A 14,407-nucleotide genomic window follows, 5' to 3' on the forward strand; every position below is an offset into this window, starting at 1 on the left:
TGAGGGTGGGATGTTAGAAAGAACACTGCACCTTTACTTCAGAAGCTGTGTCTACTCTCAAAGTCCAAGTAACCCTGCCTATTTAACATAGCTAAACCTCAGTTCATCTAACAATAAATAATACTGAGCTCATCTTAGGAATTCAAAATAAGTACATTCTATCATGGAAAATGTTTATTCTTGTAAGCCTTGTGTTCTACATTTTCATTAATTTCAGAGCCTCTATTTCAAAGAGAATCCCTTGGGCTATAAATGATTTGGATCTGTAGAAAACTACATTAACACTTAAATGGGTGCTACATAACCATTTCTTTGGAAATCTGTATTCTTAATTTTTCAAAAAGATCTAAGAACAACACTGAATTCAAAGTTCTGACTTGAGATAGCCGGAGACAGGCATAACCAGGACCTTCCAGTAGAGGGGAACGACACTTTGTACGAAAGCACCCTCCTCTACTGGTTGCTGATGGCAGCACTGAAGGTATTTCAAAAAGAAAGCAGACAAACTAATCAACTACTTTTTAGGAGAAACGACAGATACTCACCCTAGATGGACATATTTTAAAAGTCATTCTAGCACTTTTATCTCTAGGCTCCTTCAAGAACTTTCTTGATATCTAGTTTAAAAACACACCCATCACAAGTTTCAGCTATGGCTTAAGAACAAATAGAAACATGGAAACCCTATTGTTCATTTCCTCACTTAAAAAAAAAAAAAAACAAAAAAAACTTGCAAACTTTATGGTCCCCTCACCTTGAAAGTTCCAATCTAGGTGTTATTTCCAATTTTTTCCCTGCTTCTTCCAAGCATAGTTCTCTGATGGTGGCATTTTACGGGCTAGAACATATAATCCAACAGTCTCATATAACTCTGGACTTCAGTTTAGAAAATCCATTCTTTTCCAAACAGACATCCTAGTACAACACAGTTTTTAATATCAATTGACATTTTATAGAAGCAGCTTCTAATGTCAGGAGCACCAAAACAGGTTTCCGATTTTAAAAAGTTGGCCATAATGTAGGGCTTTTCTGACAACCACTTCTCTAGACATTTTTATATCTCCATCTTCTAGTAGTGTCAAAGAAAAGGATTAGGATTAAAACCACAAATTTGCAAAAATCAGGAACAGAAAAAAACAGCCCTCCTGCGTAAGAGGTAATGCCTAGTCACTCAGCAGTAACCATTCCAGACCACCGCTCTGTGGATGGGTTATCCCTTGATGACTATGGCTGATGCCTAGACAGACTGTAAATTAAGTCCTAAGACTAATCAGAGTGATGCTGGTGGCTCCAGAGTAACGAAGGAGGGCCAAGAAAGACAACATCTAGATTAGAGGAATTTGCAAGATAAGGTATGGGGAAAAAGGCACTTTTCGGAGCCTTAAACTGCACTAGTTTAGGTAGCCAAAGTTTCATCTAAGCAAACAAATAAAAGCTAAGCTTCTCTGTTCAAAAAGAAAACCACCACCCACCACAAGTAAAAGAAATACGAATCAGTAAAACAACCAAATCCAAACTATGTGCTGCTAAAAACTGTTTACTCACATACATAGCAAAACTATTTCTCCAAACCATACCCTTTTGCCTCTAGAGAGCAAACTGCAGCAAGAGTTTCCAAAGAAACTAAACTCCTAGAGCCCTTTTATGAAATCCACTTACCTAAGAGATACTACAATAGAGAACTTTAAAGGAAGAAATCAACGATCTGTCCTCACTTACAAAGAGCTGGGAAACTATGATCCAGCCCTCCATGCACGGCTAAATAACGAAAGGACATTACAGCCTTTCTCCTTTTTTAAACCAATTCTGACAGTTTCCAAAATAAGCATCATTAAATGAGAATACTGATTTGACATTCCTTCCAAATCAGAAGCTGAAAGCGCAGCACCTAAACACAGTAAGATTTTTAAAGACCAAACTTAAATTGAAATCATAGAAAGTATTTCTATTAGCTATGGCCAGAAAGGCACATGACAACTATTAAGTTACAACAAATGCTCAAGTGTCTGAAGAAACAGAGTAGATTACTGACACGAGGATACAGACAGAGTTGAGTTATACAGAGCAACCTAAATAAGGTCATCTACTTTAAAGCAATGAAAGTTCTAAACATGTCACTGACAAAGGACAACCCCGTTAGTCTAAACCCCACTTAGAAAAAGGGCACACAAATCAATGCACTTTCCTATCACACATTAATATTAAGTGAGGAACCCTAGCTTTGTGACACCTTAAGAACTATATAAGCATAACATATGCTAAAGGTTAAAAAAATCTTTGTATTGATAGCCAACAGTTTCTGCCCGATCACAAGACTGCAATGCATCTTGGGATTCCTTCAGGATGGTTCTGTGCCATTGATATTTAAAACGTAATTACAGTTTTAATAATAGAAAATGCAGCAAGTGAAACGCTCAGCTACGCCTAAGGGGAAAGGAAAACTCGAGCATTTGTCCTCCCCAACTCCTCAGATCTCTCAACGCCCTCCCGACTGACTCCTTGCTCCATCTGTTCACCTCTGGGCCTCGTGGCACCGAACGGCCGCGGTCCCCTCGCCGTCCCACACGGCTCCAATGTCTAAAAGGTAACTGTGGCCCCAGGGGAAAGGGCGGGCCTTCGGCCCCACTGCGTCTCCTTGGCCCACAGCCTCCTTCCCCGTCTAGCCCACAGCTGTGGCGACCCTAGACAGGCCGGTTCCCCGGGCTCAGGGCCGCCCCACCCAGGGCGGCCGGCTCCCGGCGCCGCTGTCAGCGCCCACGTGCCGGCCAGGCCCCTCTGCCGCGCGTCCCCGGGACGCTCAGAGGCGCACCGCCGGGTCTCAGCCCTACCCCCACCCCATGTGGGCTCCGGGCCCCGGGCCAACTGTTCCCGCCCTCCCGCGACCCCGGGACTGCCCCGCGTCCCGGCCCTTTACCCGAAGGGCCTCCTGCGCCGCTGCCGGCTCCGTGGTTATTGGCGGCGGCGCCCGATGGGGGTGGCGGTGGCTGAGCCGGGCCCCGCAGGAAAGACGGCACGAACTCGGCGGCGTGGACGTTGGGCACGAAGGGTTTGGCGTTGACGTTGAGTTGCCGGCTGAAGGCCGCGCTGAGCTGTTCACGCTGGGCCTCAGCTGCCGCCGCCAAGGAGGCGCTGCCGACACACGGGCCCGACCCGGGGGCTTCCACGTCCGCCTGGTCCCAGCAGTCGGGTGCCGAGTCGCTGCTGCTGCTGCCGCTGCTGCCGCTGCCGCCGCCGCCGCCGCCACCGCCGCCGCCGCCGCCACCACTGCCCGGATCCATGATCGGGGGGGCCGTGTGTGGTGAATAGAGGGCGGGAAATGGAGGCGGGGGCGACGGGCCGGGAAGGAGAAGGCCGCGCTGACCGAGGGAAGGCAGCGAGGCAGAAGGGCCAGGGGCTAGCGACACAATCCCCAGCGTCGCCGCGGTGGCAGCTCCAATTCCGACTCGGCACTCGCGACGACGACGGCGGCGACAGCGGCGGCGGCGCTACCCTCCTCCTCGTGTGTGCGAGCGGATCTCCTCCCACCCAACCCCAACCACCTCCGACTGCCTCACCGCCAACCCCACGCCCGGCATGGATTGACCCCTCGCCGCCACCCGTACCTTCGCCTCGGTAGTTCTCGGCCCTGTCCGCTCCTGTTCCCGTCTATGAAGCGCGGCAGAAGGCGGAACTACGAGTTCCGGCAGGGCCCGCGCGACCCCGCTGCGGTTTTCCCGGAGGCCTATGGGAGTCGGAGTTCGGAGTCCGGGCGCAACCGGAAGCGGCTCCAGCTCCCGGCAGGCAGCGCGAGAAGGCGGAGGTCTGGGAGCTGCTCGGCTGCCCCACCTGTCACCGGGTGGGGGCAGGGGCAGGCCCTGGCGCGCCGCGGCTTTGCGGGGAGGACCGCGGGTCTTTCAGCCCCCGGGAGTGGACCGCTGTGTCATGTTAGGCACAGGATGCGGGAAAACGGGCAACAGCTTTAAAGTGGAAAATGTACTCTGAACTCCTGAAAATTCCTTTCCTTTCACCAGTCTTCCTGCATTCTCTACCCGTTTCTCCTTACCTCGTTCTTTCTCTCCATCTCTCTTCTCCCACCCACAGCCAGAATTTGCCCTACATTTCAAAGCCGCCGCAAAGCGTCATTCGTTTTATATTATTCCTTTGGTGGAAGAGGCAATAAAACCGTGAGACTACAACGCTCTGCAGTGGTGCTCATAAAGTGCTCAGGGCCCAGCCTCTGCTGGAGACTTAGAGTGACTCACAGTCTGTTTGACTAGTCATTTAAATTCTTCAGCCAAACTTTGCCATCCCTTCCCTCTCCTCACACACACACACAAAAAAACACAGGATTCCCATAACCAGTGAGGTATCCATCTGTATTTTGGTGCGTTCAACTTTCTTGTGTGCCATTAGGTGAGTGGTTTCCTTTTGAATGGTCTGATTTGTGTTCAGGTAATACTTTATATTGGCATTTCACACTTAGTTGCATTTAAAAGCAAAAAATTCCCATTTAGATTCATCTGCATGAAATAAGAGTCCTGGTGGCACAGTGGTTAAGAACTCGGCTGCAAACCAAAACGTTGGCAGTTCAAATCCACCACCCCCTCATTGGAAACCCTACGGGGCAGTTCTGCTCTGTACTATAGGGCGGCTATGAGTCAGAATCGCTCGGTGTTAACTGGCTTTTGCATGAGGTAGGAAAACAATGTTGCCGTGAGTACCTATTAAACTTTATGCAATTCGCCTGTGTGGAGCCCAAGACAGAAAAACATAATGTTGTTGATATTTTTCTACAAGGAGTCTAGACAGTGCAACTAACCTGCTTGTAATTACAGAGTAAAGGAGTGGACACACACAGAGAATAGGTGTTTCTTAACTTCCTTAGGTTAAGGTTGAAAATCTGGATCCAGATCTCAGGTTTATTTTTAAACACCTGTATTTTAAACATAAAGGAGAACTCAGCCTAATGAAATACAGGTAGTCCTGAATTTAGATGGTGTTCCCTTTCCACATAGGTTGGTTCTGACATAAGTCGAATACTTTTTTTTTTTAAGTTTTCATTATTATTGCCTTTTGTCTTTGTAAATGACATTGAACATCTGCAAGCGAACATCTGAGAATAAAAACATTAACAAATCACGTCCTGCAAAATACGGTGGTAAGTTGGGTTTGTGGTAACTCAGTCCAGGACTACTTTTAGGTCAAAAATGAAGCTGTCAGGTACCTAGTGGTCTGAAATTTTGTGTAATATTACCCAGCAAATTTTATTAGATTTTTTTTTTCTTTAACAGAAAACACTTGGGAAGTTGAACACTACACATGCAAATAAACCAGAGAACTCCATTGTAACAGGGCTGGCTTTAAGTTTCTCATCAGATCTGTGGTCTATGCTCTCTGAAATCTTATGGACATTGATTTTTTTTTTTTCCACATTAGATGATCTATGTCTCTGCTTAGTACAAAATTCTGGTTTCAGCCTATTAATATAGTTCCCTGAAGACTCAATTGAATCTTTTTTAAGGATGACCCACTTTAAAGTTGGTATTACGTGATTGACCTCAGATTTACAGGGAACTTATTAACAATTGATATAAAAATCAAAGCTTGCATATATGAGAGACCTGTGTTGATATTGAATGAGATAAATACTTTCATCTTATACCCGAAACCCAGTGCCATAGCGACCCTATATTCACACAAAAAAGAAAATACAATATGCCCAAAATAGAGGAAGTGCTTTTCAAGATTACACTCCCCAATCCACTCCTAAGAAGATGCTAATACACGCAGCTGACTGAAATGAAGAACCACACTGTCCTTCTTCCACCATTTTGTTATCTGACACCTCACTTCACAAGGTGTCACACCCAGGGCACTAGATGATAACACTGATAGGCTACTCTTCAAATCTAATTAAATTATAGCAGAGTTTCTTCATGCCTGGCGCTTTTTCTAGGGATAAAGGCAGAAACTTCTAAGACTGTTTGCTTAGGAAAGCAGTTGATGTCTTTCACTTCCATTTGCCTGGATAAGGTAATTATGGATGTTCAGGAGAGAATCCACTCCACTGATTTTCAAAATCCTTGTTCTGCCAGAGTTGAGACACTGCTCCAGCAAGAAAATGAGAAGTCCTTCTTGATAATTACAGCTGTGCTAAAACTGAGCAATTTTCTCGTATTCCTGCTACCTAGTACAATGTAGGTCATATAAAACCAAACCAAACCCGTTGCTGTAGAGTTGATTCCAACACATAGTGACCCTATAGGACTGAGGAGAATTGACCCGTAGGGTTTCCAAGGCTGTAAACTTTACAGAAGCATACCGCCACATCTTTTTTCCTTGGGGCCACTGGCAGGTTCAAATCCCTGACCTTTCGGTTAGCAGACGAGCCCTGAACCACTGTGTCACCAGAGCTCCTTTAGGCCACATAAAACCAAAAAGCCAAACTTGCTGCTGTTGAGTTGATTACAACTAATAGTGACCCTATAGGACAGAGTAGGACTGCCCCATAGGGTTTCCAAGGCTGTAAATCTTTACAGAGCGGTTGGTGGATTCTAACCACAGACCTTTGTTAGCAGTAGCACACTTAACCACTGTGCCACCAGGGCTTCTTTAAGTATGGTATACCAAATCAAAACCAAACTCTTTGCCATCAAGTCAGTTCCAATTCATAGTGACCCTATATAGGACAGAGTAGAATTGCCCTATAGGGCTTCCAAGGAGCAGGTGGTGGATTCAAACTGCCGACCTTTTAGTTAGCAGCCAAGTTGTTAACCACTGCGCCACCAGGGCTCCTAAGTATGGTATACTCTGTGAATTCTGTGAGCCATTACCACAAACTAACGAACCCACAGAGGCAGTGAGAGCTAGCAGGGGCTGGCATTTGCCTATTTGGCAGTCTGAAAGAAGGTGTCCTCTAATGCATGAGTTCTGATCTAGCTCTGGGTAGCCAGGGCTGAAACTGCCTGTCTAACTTGTGAGCTCTAAGCCAGCTCTGGGTGGCTAGAGCTGAGAGAGAGTGCCTTGTGAGCAGCTGGCGACTACAAGAAGTGGGAACATGAGGACTAGATCCATTTCCACACTTTGGAAATTGTATTGATGCCGATCCTTACTATGCAGTTAGCAAAGTGGGACTTTCCCACCTTGACCCTTGTTTAGTGCAACATTCTAGGTGATTCTTTGTGAAGCCGAGCTTCAAAACCACTGAGATACAGACAGATCATCTATCCTAGGGAAAAAAGGATGTTGGGAAATTCATTGTAGTGTTCAATACCACTCAGAAGTAATACTACTGAGTATTCAGTTGAGGTTTTGTTCTGGGTATGTATAGCCAACTCTGATTTTTATTCATGGAGAGTTAGAACCAGAGTAGCCCATTAGCCCAAATAAAAAAAGAGGAGAGAAAATGTACTGTTGTATCGCTTAATTTCGTAACCCCTCCAACGTTTTGACATAATTGGCCACAACTACTGTGATAAACAGTGGTTCTGAACTTTGACTTACCTTTCTTGTTTCCTGATGTTTGTTTGTTTTTAATAGCCTTATTGACATATAGTCAGAGTTTCCAACCAGGTTTATTTTGGTTCAAACTGTCCTGAGAATTTGCATTTCCAACCCAGATATACTGAATCAGAATCTATATTTTAACAAGATCCCCACGTGGTTCTTATGTATAATGAGTTGAAGAAAGAAGTCCAAGAAACACTGAAGGAAATGAAAAACAAGACTTCAGGAATTGGTGGAACACCAACTGAAATGTCTCAACAAACGGAATGCTGGACGTGCTCATTCATCTGTGCTGAGAAATTTGGAAGACAGCTACCTGGCCAACCAACTGGAAGAGATCCATATTTGTGTCCATTCCAAAGAAAGGTGATTAAACAGAATGCAGAAATTATCAAACAATATCATTACTATCACACACAAGTAAAATTTTGCTAAGGATAATTCAAAAGCAGTTGCAGCAGTACATCAACAGGGAACTGCCAGAAATTCAAGCCAGATTCAGAAGAGGACATGGGACGAGGGATATCATTGCTGATGTCAGATGGATCTTGGTTGAAAGCAGAGGGTACCAGAAGGAGGTTTACCTGTGTCTTATTGACTATGCAAAGACATTCGACTGTGTGGATCATAACGAATGATGGATAACATTGCTAAGGATGGCAATTCTAGAACACTTAGTAGTGCTTGTAGGGAACTTGTACATACACCGAGAAGCAGTCGTTGGAACAGAACAAGGGAATACTGCATGGTTTAAAATCAGGAAAGGTGTGTGTCAGGGTTGTATTCTTTTGACATACCTATTCAATTGATATGCTGAGCAAATAATGTGAGAAGCTGGACTACATAAAGAAGAACATGGCATCAGCATTGGAAGAAGACTCACTGACAATCTGTAATGTGCACATGATACAACCTTGCTTGCTGAAAGTGAAGAGGACTTGAAGCACTTACTGATGAACATCAGAGACTGTAGTATAGATTATACCTCAACATAAAAAACAAAAACCCTCATAACTGGATCAATAAGCAACATCATGGTAAAAGGAGAAAACATTGATGTTGTCAAGGATTTAGTTTTACTTGGATCCACAATCAGTGCCCGTGGAAGCAGCAATCAAATCAAACAACGTATTGCAGTGGACAAATCTGCTGCAAAAGACCTCTTTGAAATATTAAAAAAGCAAAGATGTAACTTTGAGGACTAAGGTGTACCTGGCCCAAGCCATAGTATTTTCAGTCACCTCCTATACATGTGAAAGCTGGACAATGGATAAGGAAGACTGAAAAAGAATTGATGCCTTTAAATTATGGTGTTGGCAAAGAATATTGAATATACCACAGATTGTCAGAAGAATGAACAAATCTGTCTTGGAAGAAGTACAGCAAGACTGCTCCTTAGAAGCAAGGATGGAGAGACTTCGTCTCACATACTTTGGTCATGTTATTAGGAGGGACCAGTCCCTAGAGAAGGATATCATCCTTGGTAAGGTAGCATGTCAGCGAAAAAGAGGAAGACTGTCAATGAGATGGATTGACACGGTGACACAGTGGCTGCAACAGTGGGATCAAGCATAGCAACGATTGAGAAGATGGCTTGGGACTGGGCAGTGTTTCATTCCGTTGTATGTAGGGGCACTATGAGTTGGAACCAGCTGCAAGTGGTTCTCAGAATTGGTCCCTAAACAGCAGCATTAGCATTGCCTGGGAACTTGTTGGAGCCCTGGGGCACAGTAGTTAAGAGTAGTTAAGTGGTTAAGAGCTCAGGCTGCTAACCAAAAGGTCAGCAGTTTGAATTCATCAGCTCCTCCTTGGAAACCCTGTGGGGCAGCTCTACCACCGTCCTATAGGGTCGTTTTGAGTCAGAATTGACTGGACGGCAATAGCTTTGTTTTTTTTTTTTTGGTTTGGGAACTTGTTACAAATGCAAATTTTCAGCAGGGGTTTGAACCGAACAAACCAGTTCAAAGACCTGGATATAATTCACATACCATACAATTCAGCCATTTAAACTATACAATTCAGTGTTTTTAACTATAATCACAGAGTTGTGCAACCATCACTAAATTTTACCTTTTTTTTTTTTAAGCCTAGACTACTGGAAATGCAGTTTGGAATGAAAAGACCCAAAAGCTGACAGCGGGCAGGAAAAAGCAGTCTGGATGATTCACAAAATAAATAATTCTTGGCAAAAAATACTGGGTTGTGCAATATAAAAAAGGTAAGGCAAGACTGAATCAATTGTAGAGGATGATGATGATGACACTGTTAAAACTTGGTAATGCCAACATGATCAATGACATTGAACCTGAGAGCTCGGTCTTAAGGAGAATCAACCAAGTGTCAAAACTGGCTTCCTCACCAGCTCCTGTGGGTAGCCTGCCTTTTCAACGAGCTGCTATGAAAACCAGTTCTTCTGGTTTCCCCAGGAATCAGAGATGCTCCCGTGAGTGAATCTTCTACGTCATTTTTCATCGTTTTCCAAGTCCATCCCTCTGGAGGAAGAGCTTTTATTCAAAGGAGGAGGTTGCCTTCTTGACAAAATCCAGATGCTGTTAACAATTGCTGACCTACTGGGTTTCCCAGAGTGGGTGGTTCCCCCTGAGGTAGAGCAAAGCTGCTGGAACCCTCAGAGCTGTCATATTTCCTTCCTCTGCCACAGAGCCCTGTTCTGCTGCCTGAGTTAGCAGAGCTCAGCCCTCAATGTCTAAATAGCAGCAGCCCCCTGGCTGAACTTGCTTATTGATTTACATTTGAAATAGCTGTCTCTATGCTGATGATGGCCTTGTTACAGTCTCTGTGAATGTTAAAGACCCGTAACTCTGATAATAATCAGTTGACTCAGATGAAAAAATTGATTCGTTCTGCGCAAATCAGCGTTCATTATCCCTGTTGTATTAACATATTGCTTATTAGAGTTTACACTCAAGAGCCTGGCACCTTTCATTCCAGGGTTCTGGCCCACTTTTATAGACCCCTTCACTGGGGAAGGTGCGTTACAGGCGGAAAGAAGATCCCACCAATGTACAGTAGTTTTAAGCTGCACAACTAGGCTATTAAATAATGTCTTTATTATACAAATATGTAGTAATAGCAATTATAATTTATTAACAAACCACTGTAGTTAATTGTTATCTTTCATTTTACTTTAAAACACCGTAATCTTTAATTTTACAACAGCTCTAAAGGTCTGCATGTGTGATATCCATTGTCAAGGGGAGAAAGGAAGTTCGGAGAGGCTGCTGCTTCCATGGGCATTGATTGTGGATCCAAGTAAAATGAAATCTTTGACAACATCAGTATTTTCTCTTTTTGTCATGATGTTGCTTATTGGTCCAGTTGTGAGGATTTTTGTTATCTTTCTGCTGAGGGGTAATACATACTGAAGGCTGTGGTCTTTGATCTTCATCAGTAAGTGCTTCAAGTCTTCTTCGCATTCAGTAAGCAAGGTTGTATCATCTGCATATCACAGGTTGTTAATGAGTCTTCCTCCAATCCTGATGCTGAGTTCTTCACATAGCTCAGCTTCTCAAATTATTTGCTCCGCATACAGATTGACTAAGTGTAGCAAAAGGATACAACCCTGATGCATACCTTTCCTGATTTTAAACCAAGCAGTATCTCCTTGTTCTGTGCCAACGACCGCCCCTCCATTCTATGTACAGGTTTCACATGAACACAATTAAGTGTTCTGGAATTTCCATTCTTCACAATGTTATCCATAATTTCACACAGTTGAATGCCTTTGTGTAGTTAATAAAGCACAGGTAAACATCTTTCTGGTATTCTCTGCTTTCAGTCAAGAACCAATTGACATCAGCAATGATATCCCTCGTTCCACGTCATCTTCTGAATGTGACTTGAATTTCTGGCAGCTCCCCACATCCTGTCGATGTGCTGCTGAAGTTGCTTTTGAATTACCTTCATAAATATTTCACTTGTGTGTCATATTCATAATATTGTTTGATAATCTCATCATATTGTAGGATCACCTCTCTTTGGAATGGGCGTAAATAAAGATCTCTTCCACTTGGTTGGCCAGGTTAACTGTCTTCCAAATTTCTTGTCATAGAAGAGTCAGCACCTCTAGCATTGAAACATCCATTTGTTGAAACATCTCAAACTCCTAGAGCCTTATTTTTATTTATTTATTTTTTATTGTGCTTTAAGTGAAAGTTTACAGTTTAAGTTAGTTTCTCATACAAAAATTTGTACACACATCGTTATGTGACCCTAGTTGCTCTCCCTGTAATGTGACAGTGCACTCCTACTTTCTGCCCCGGATTTCCCATGTCAATTCAATCAGCACCTGTCCCTTTTTGCATTCTCATCTGACCTCCACACAGGAGGTGCCTATTTAGTCTCATGTATCTACTTGATCTAAGAAGTAGTCTCTTGAGTAGAATCGTTTATGTCTTATAGTCTAATCTTCGTCTGAGTTGCTGGCTTCGGGCATGGTTTCAGTTCTGGGCTAACGGAGAGTCCATGTCTTCCGAGGTCCCTCCAATCTCAGACCATTAAATCTGTTCTTTTTATTAGAATTTGAGTTCTACACCACACTTTTCTCCTGTTGTGTTCGCTGTCAGGGCGGTCATTGGTGGTAGCTGGGCACCATCTAGTTCTTCTGGTCTCAGGCCAATGGAGTCTCTGGTTTATTTGGCCCTTTCTGTCTCTTGGGCTAATATTTTCCTTGTGTCTTTGGTGTTCTTCATTCTCCTTTGCTCCAGGTGGGATGGGACCAATTGATGCATCTTATATGGCCACTTACTAGCTTTTAAGACCCCAGATGCCACTCACCAAAGTGGGATGCAGAACATTTCCTTAATAAACTTTGTTACGCCAACTGACCTAGAAGTCCCCTGAAACCATGGTCCACAGACCCCTGCCTCTGCCTCTGGGTCCCTCAAAGTGTTTGGTTGTATTCAGGAAACTTCTTAGCTTTTCGTTTAGTCCAGATGTGCTGACTTCCCTGTATTTTGTGTTGTCCTTCCCTTCACCAAAGATAATTCTTGTCTACTATCTAGCTAGTGAATACCTCTCCTCTGCCCACCCCACCCTGGTAAGCATCAAAGAATGTTTTCTTCTGTTTAAACCTTTTCTTGAGTTCTTATAGTAGTGGTCTCATACAATATTTGTCCTTTTGCAACTGACTAATTTCACTCAGCGTAATGCCTTTCAGACTCATCCATGTTATGACGTTTCTGGGATTCCTCGCTGTTCTTTATCGTTGCATAATTGTGTGAATATACCATAATTTGTTTATCCATTCATCTGTTGATGGGCACCTAGGTTGTTTCCACCTTTTTGCTATTGTGGACAGTGCTGCAGTGAACATGGGTGTGCGTATATCTGTTTGTGTGATGGCTCTTATTTCTCTAGGATATATTCCACGGAGTGGGATTGCTGGATCATATTTCTAGCTTTTTAAGGAAGCGCCAAATTGATTTCCAAAGTGGTTGTACCATTTCATATTCCCACCAGCAGTGTATCAGTGTTCCAGTCTCTCCAAGACCTCTATTATTTTGTGTTTTTTGTATTAATACTAGCCTTGTTGGAGCAAGATGGTATCTTGCTGTAGTTTTGATTTGCGTTTCTCTAATGGCTAATGATCGTGAACTTTTCTTCATGTATCTGGTGGCAGTCTGAATGTTTTCTTTGGTGAAGTGTCTGTTCATATCCTTTGCCCATTTTTTAACTGGGTTGTTTGTCTTTTTGTTGTTGAGGTGTTGCAGTATCTTATAGATTTTAGAGATTAGATGCTGATCAGATTTGTTGTAACCAAAAATTTTTTCCCAGTCTGTACATTGTCTTTTTACTCTTTCGATGAAGTCTTTTGATGAGCATAAGTGTTTGATTTTTAGGAGCCCCCAGTTGTCTAGTTTCTTTTCTGGTGTTTGTATATTGTTAGTAATGTTTCGTATTCCATCTATGCCATGTATTAGGGCTCCTAGCATTGTCCCTATTTTTTCTTCCATGATCTTTATCATTTTAGATTTTATATTTAGTTAGTTTTTGTGCATGGTGTGAGGTATGGGTCTTGTTTCATTTTTTTTGCAGCTGGATATCCAGTTATGCCAGCATCATTTGTTAAAGAGACTGTCTTTTCCCCAATTAACGGATTTGGGACCTTTGTCAAATATCAGCTGGAGCCTTATTTTTTGCCAATGCCTTCAGAGCAGCTTGGACTACCTCCTTCAGTACTATCGGCTCTTGCTCATATGCTGCCTCCTGAAATGTTCAAACATTGACCAATTCTTTTTGGTACAGTGACTCTGTATTCTTTCCATCTTCTTTTGATACTTCCTACATCATTCAATATTTTCCCCATAGAATCCTTCAGTGTTGCAACTTGAGGTTTGAATTTTTCTTCATTTCCTTCGGCTTGAGAAACTCCAAGCGTGTTCTTTCTGTTTGGATTCCTAACTCCAGGTCTTTGCACATTTTATTGTAATACTTTGTCATCTCGAGCTGCCCTTCGAAGTCTTTGTTCAGCCCTTTTACTTCATCATTTCTTCCTTTTGGTTTAGCTACTCTACTTTCAAGAGCAAGTTTCAGAGTCTCTTCTGACACCCCTTTTGGTCTTTTCTTTCTTTCCTGTCTTTTTAATGACCTTTTGCTTTCTTCATGTATGATGTCCTTGATGTCATCCCACAACTGTTACGGTCTTTGGCCATTAGTGTTCAATGCATCAAATCTATTCTCGAGATGGTCTCTAAATTTGGGTGGGATATACTCAAGGTTGTACTTTGGCTCTTGTGGACCTGTTTTAATTTTCTTCAGCTTCAACTTGAACCTGCTCAGGAGCAATCGATGGTCTGTTCTTCAGTCAGCCCCTGGCCTTGTACTGACTGATGATTTTGAACTTCTCCGTCTTCTCCTTCCACAGATGTAGTTGATTTGATTCCTGTTTATTCCCTTTGACGAG

General features: G+C 43.2%; 1 protein-coding gene across 2 annotated transcripts in view; it reads right to left on the bottom strand.

Annotated features, from left to right (window-relative positions):
- GSPT1 (G1 to S phase transition 1) overlaps positions 1–3,670 on the bottom strand; it is a 40,718-nt gene extending 37,048 nt beyond the window's left edge. The window contains exon 1 of one of the 2 annotated variants that reach the window (XM_010597300.3): positions 3,603–3,670. Coding sequence is in view for 1 of the 2 variants with exons in the window: in XM_003417717.4 (XP_003417765.2) it covers positions 2,915–3,278 (364 nt within the window). In the remaining variant the exon portion in view is untranslated. Of the gene's footprint in view, positions 1–2,914; positions 3,491–3,602 lie in introns of those variants that run through there. The other variant, XM_003417717.4, reaches the window with a different exon arrangement.
- Positions 3,671–14,407: the final 10,737 nt, after the last annotated feature.

The sequence above is a fragment of the Loxodonta africana genome, chromosome 12 (assembly GCF_030014295.1).
Source record: "Loxodonta africana isolate mLoxAfr1 chromosome 12, mLoxAfr1.hap2, whole genome shotgun sequence".
Taxonomy (NCBI): domain Eukaryota; kingdom Metazoa; phylum Chordata; class Mammalia; order Proboscidea; family Elephantidae; genus Loxodonta; species Loxodonta africana.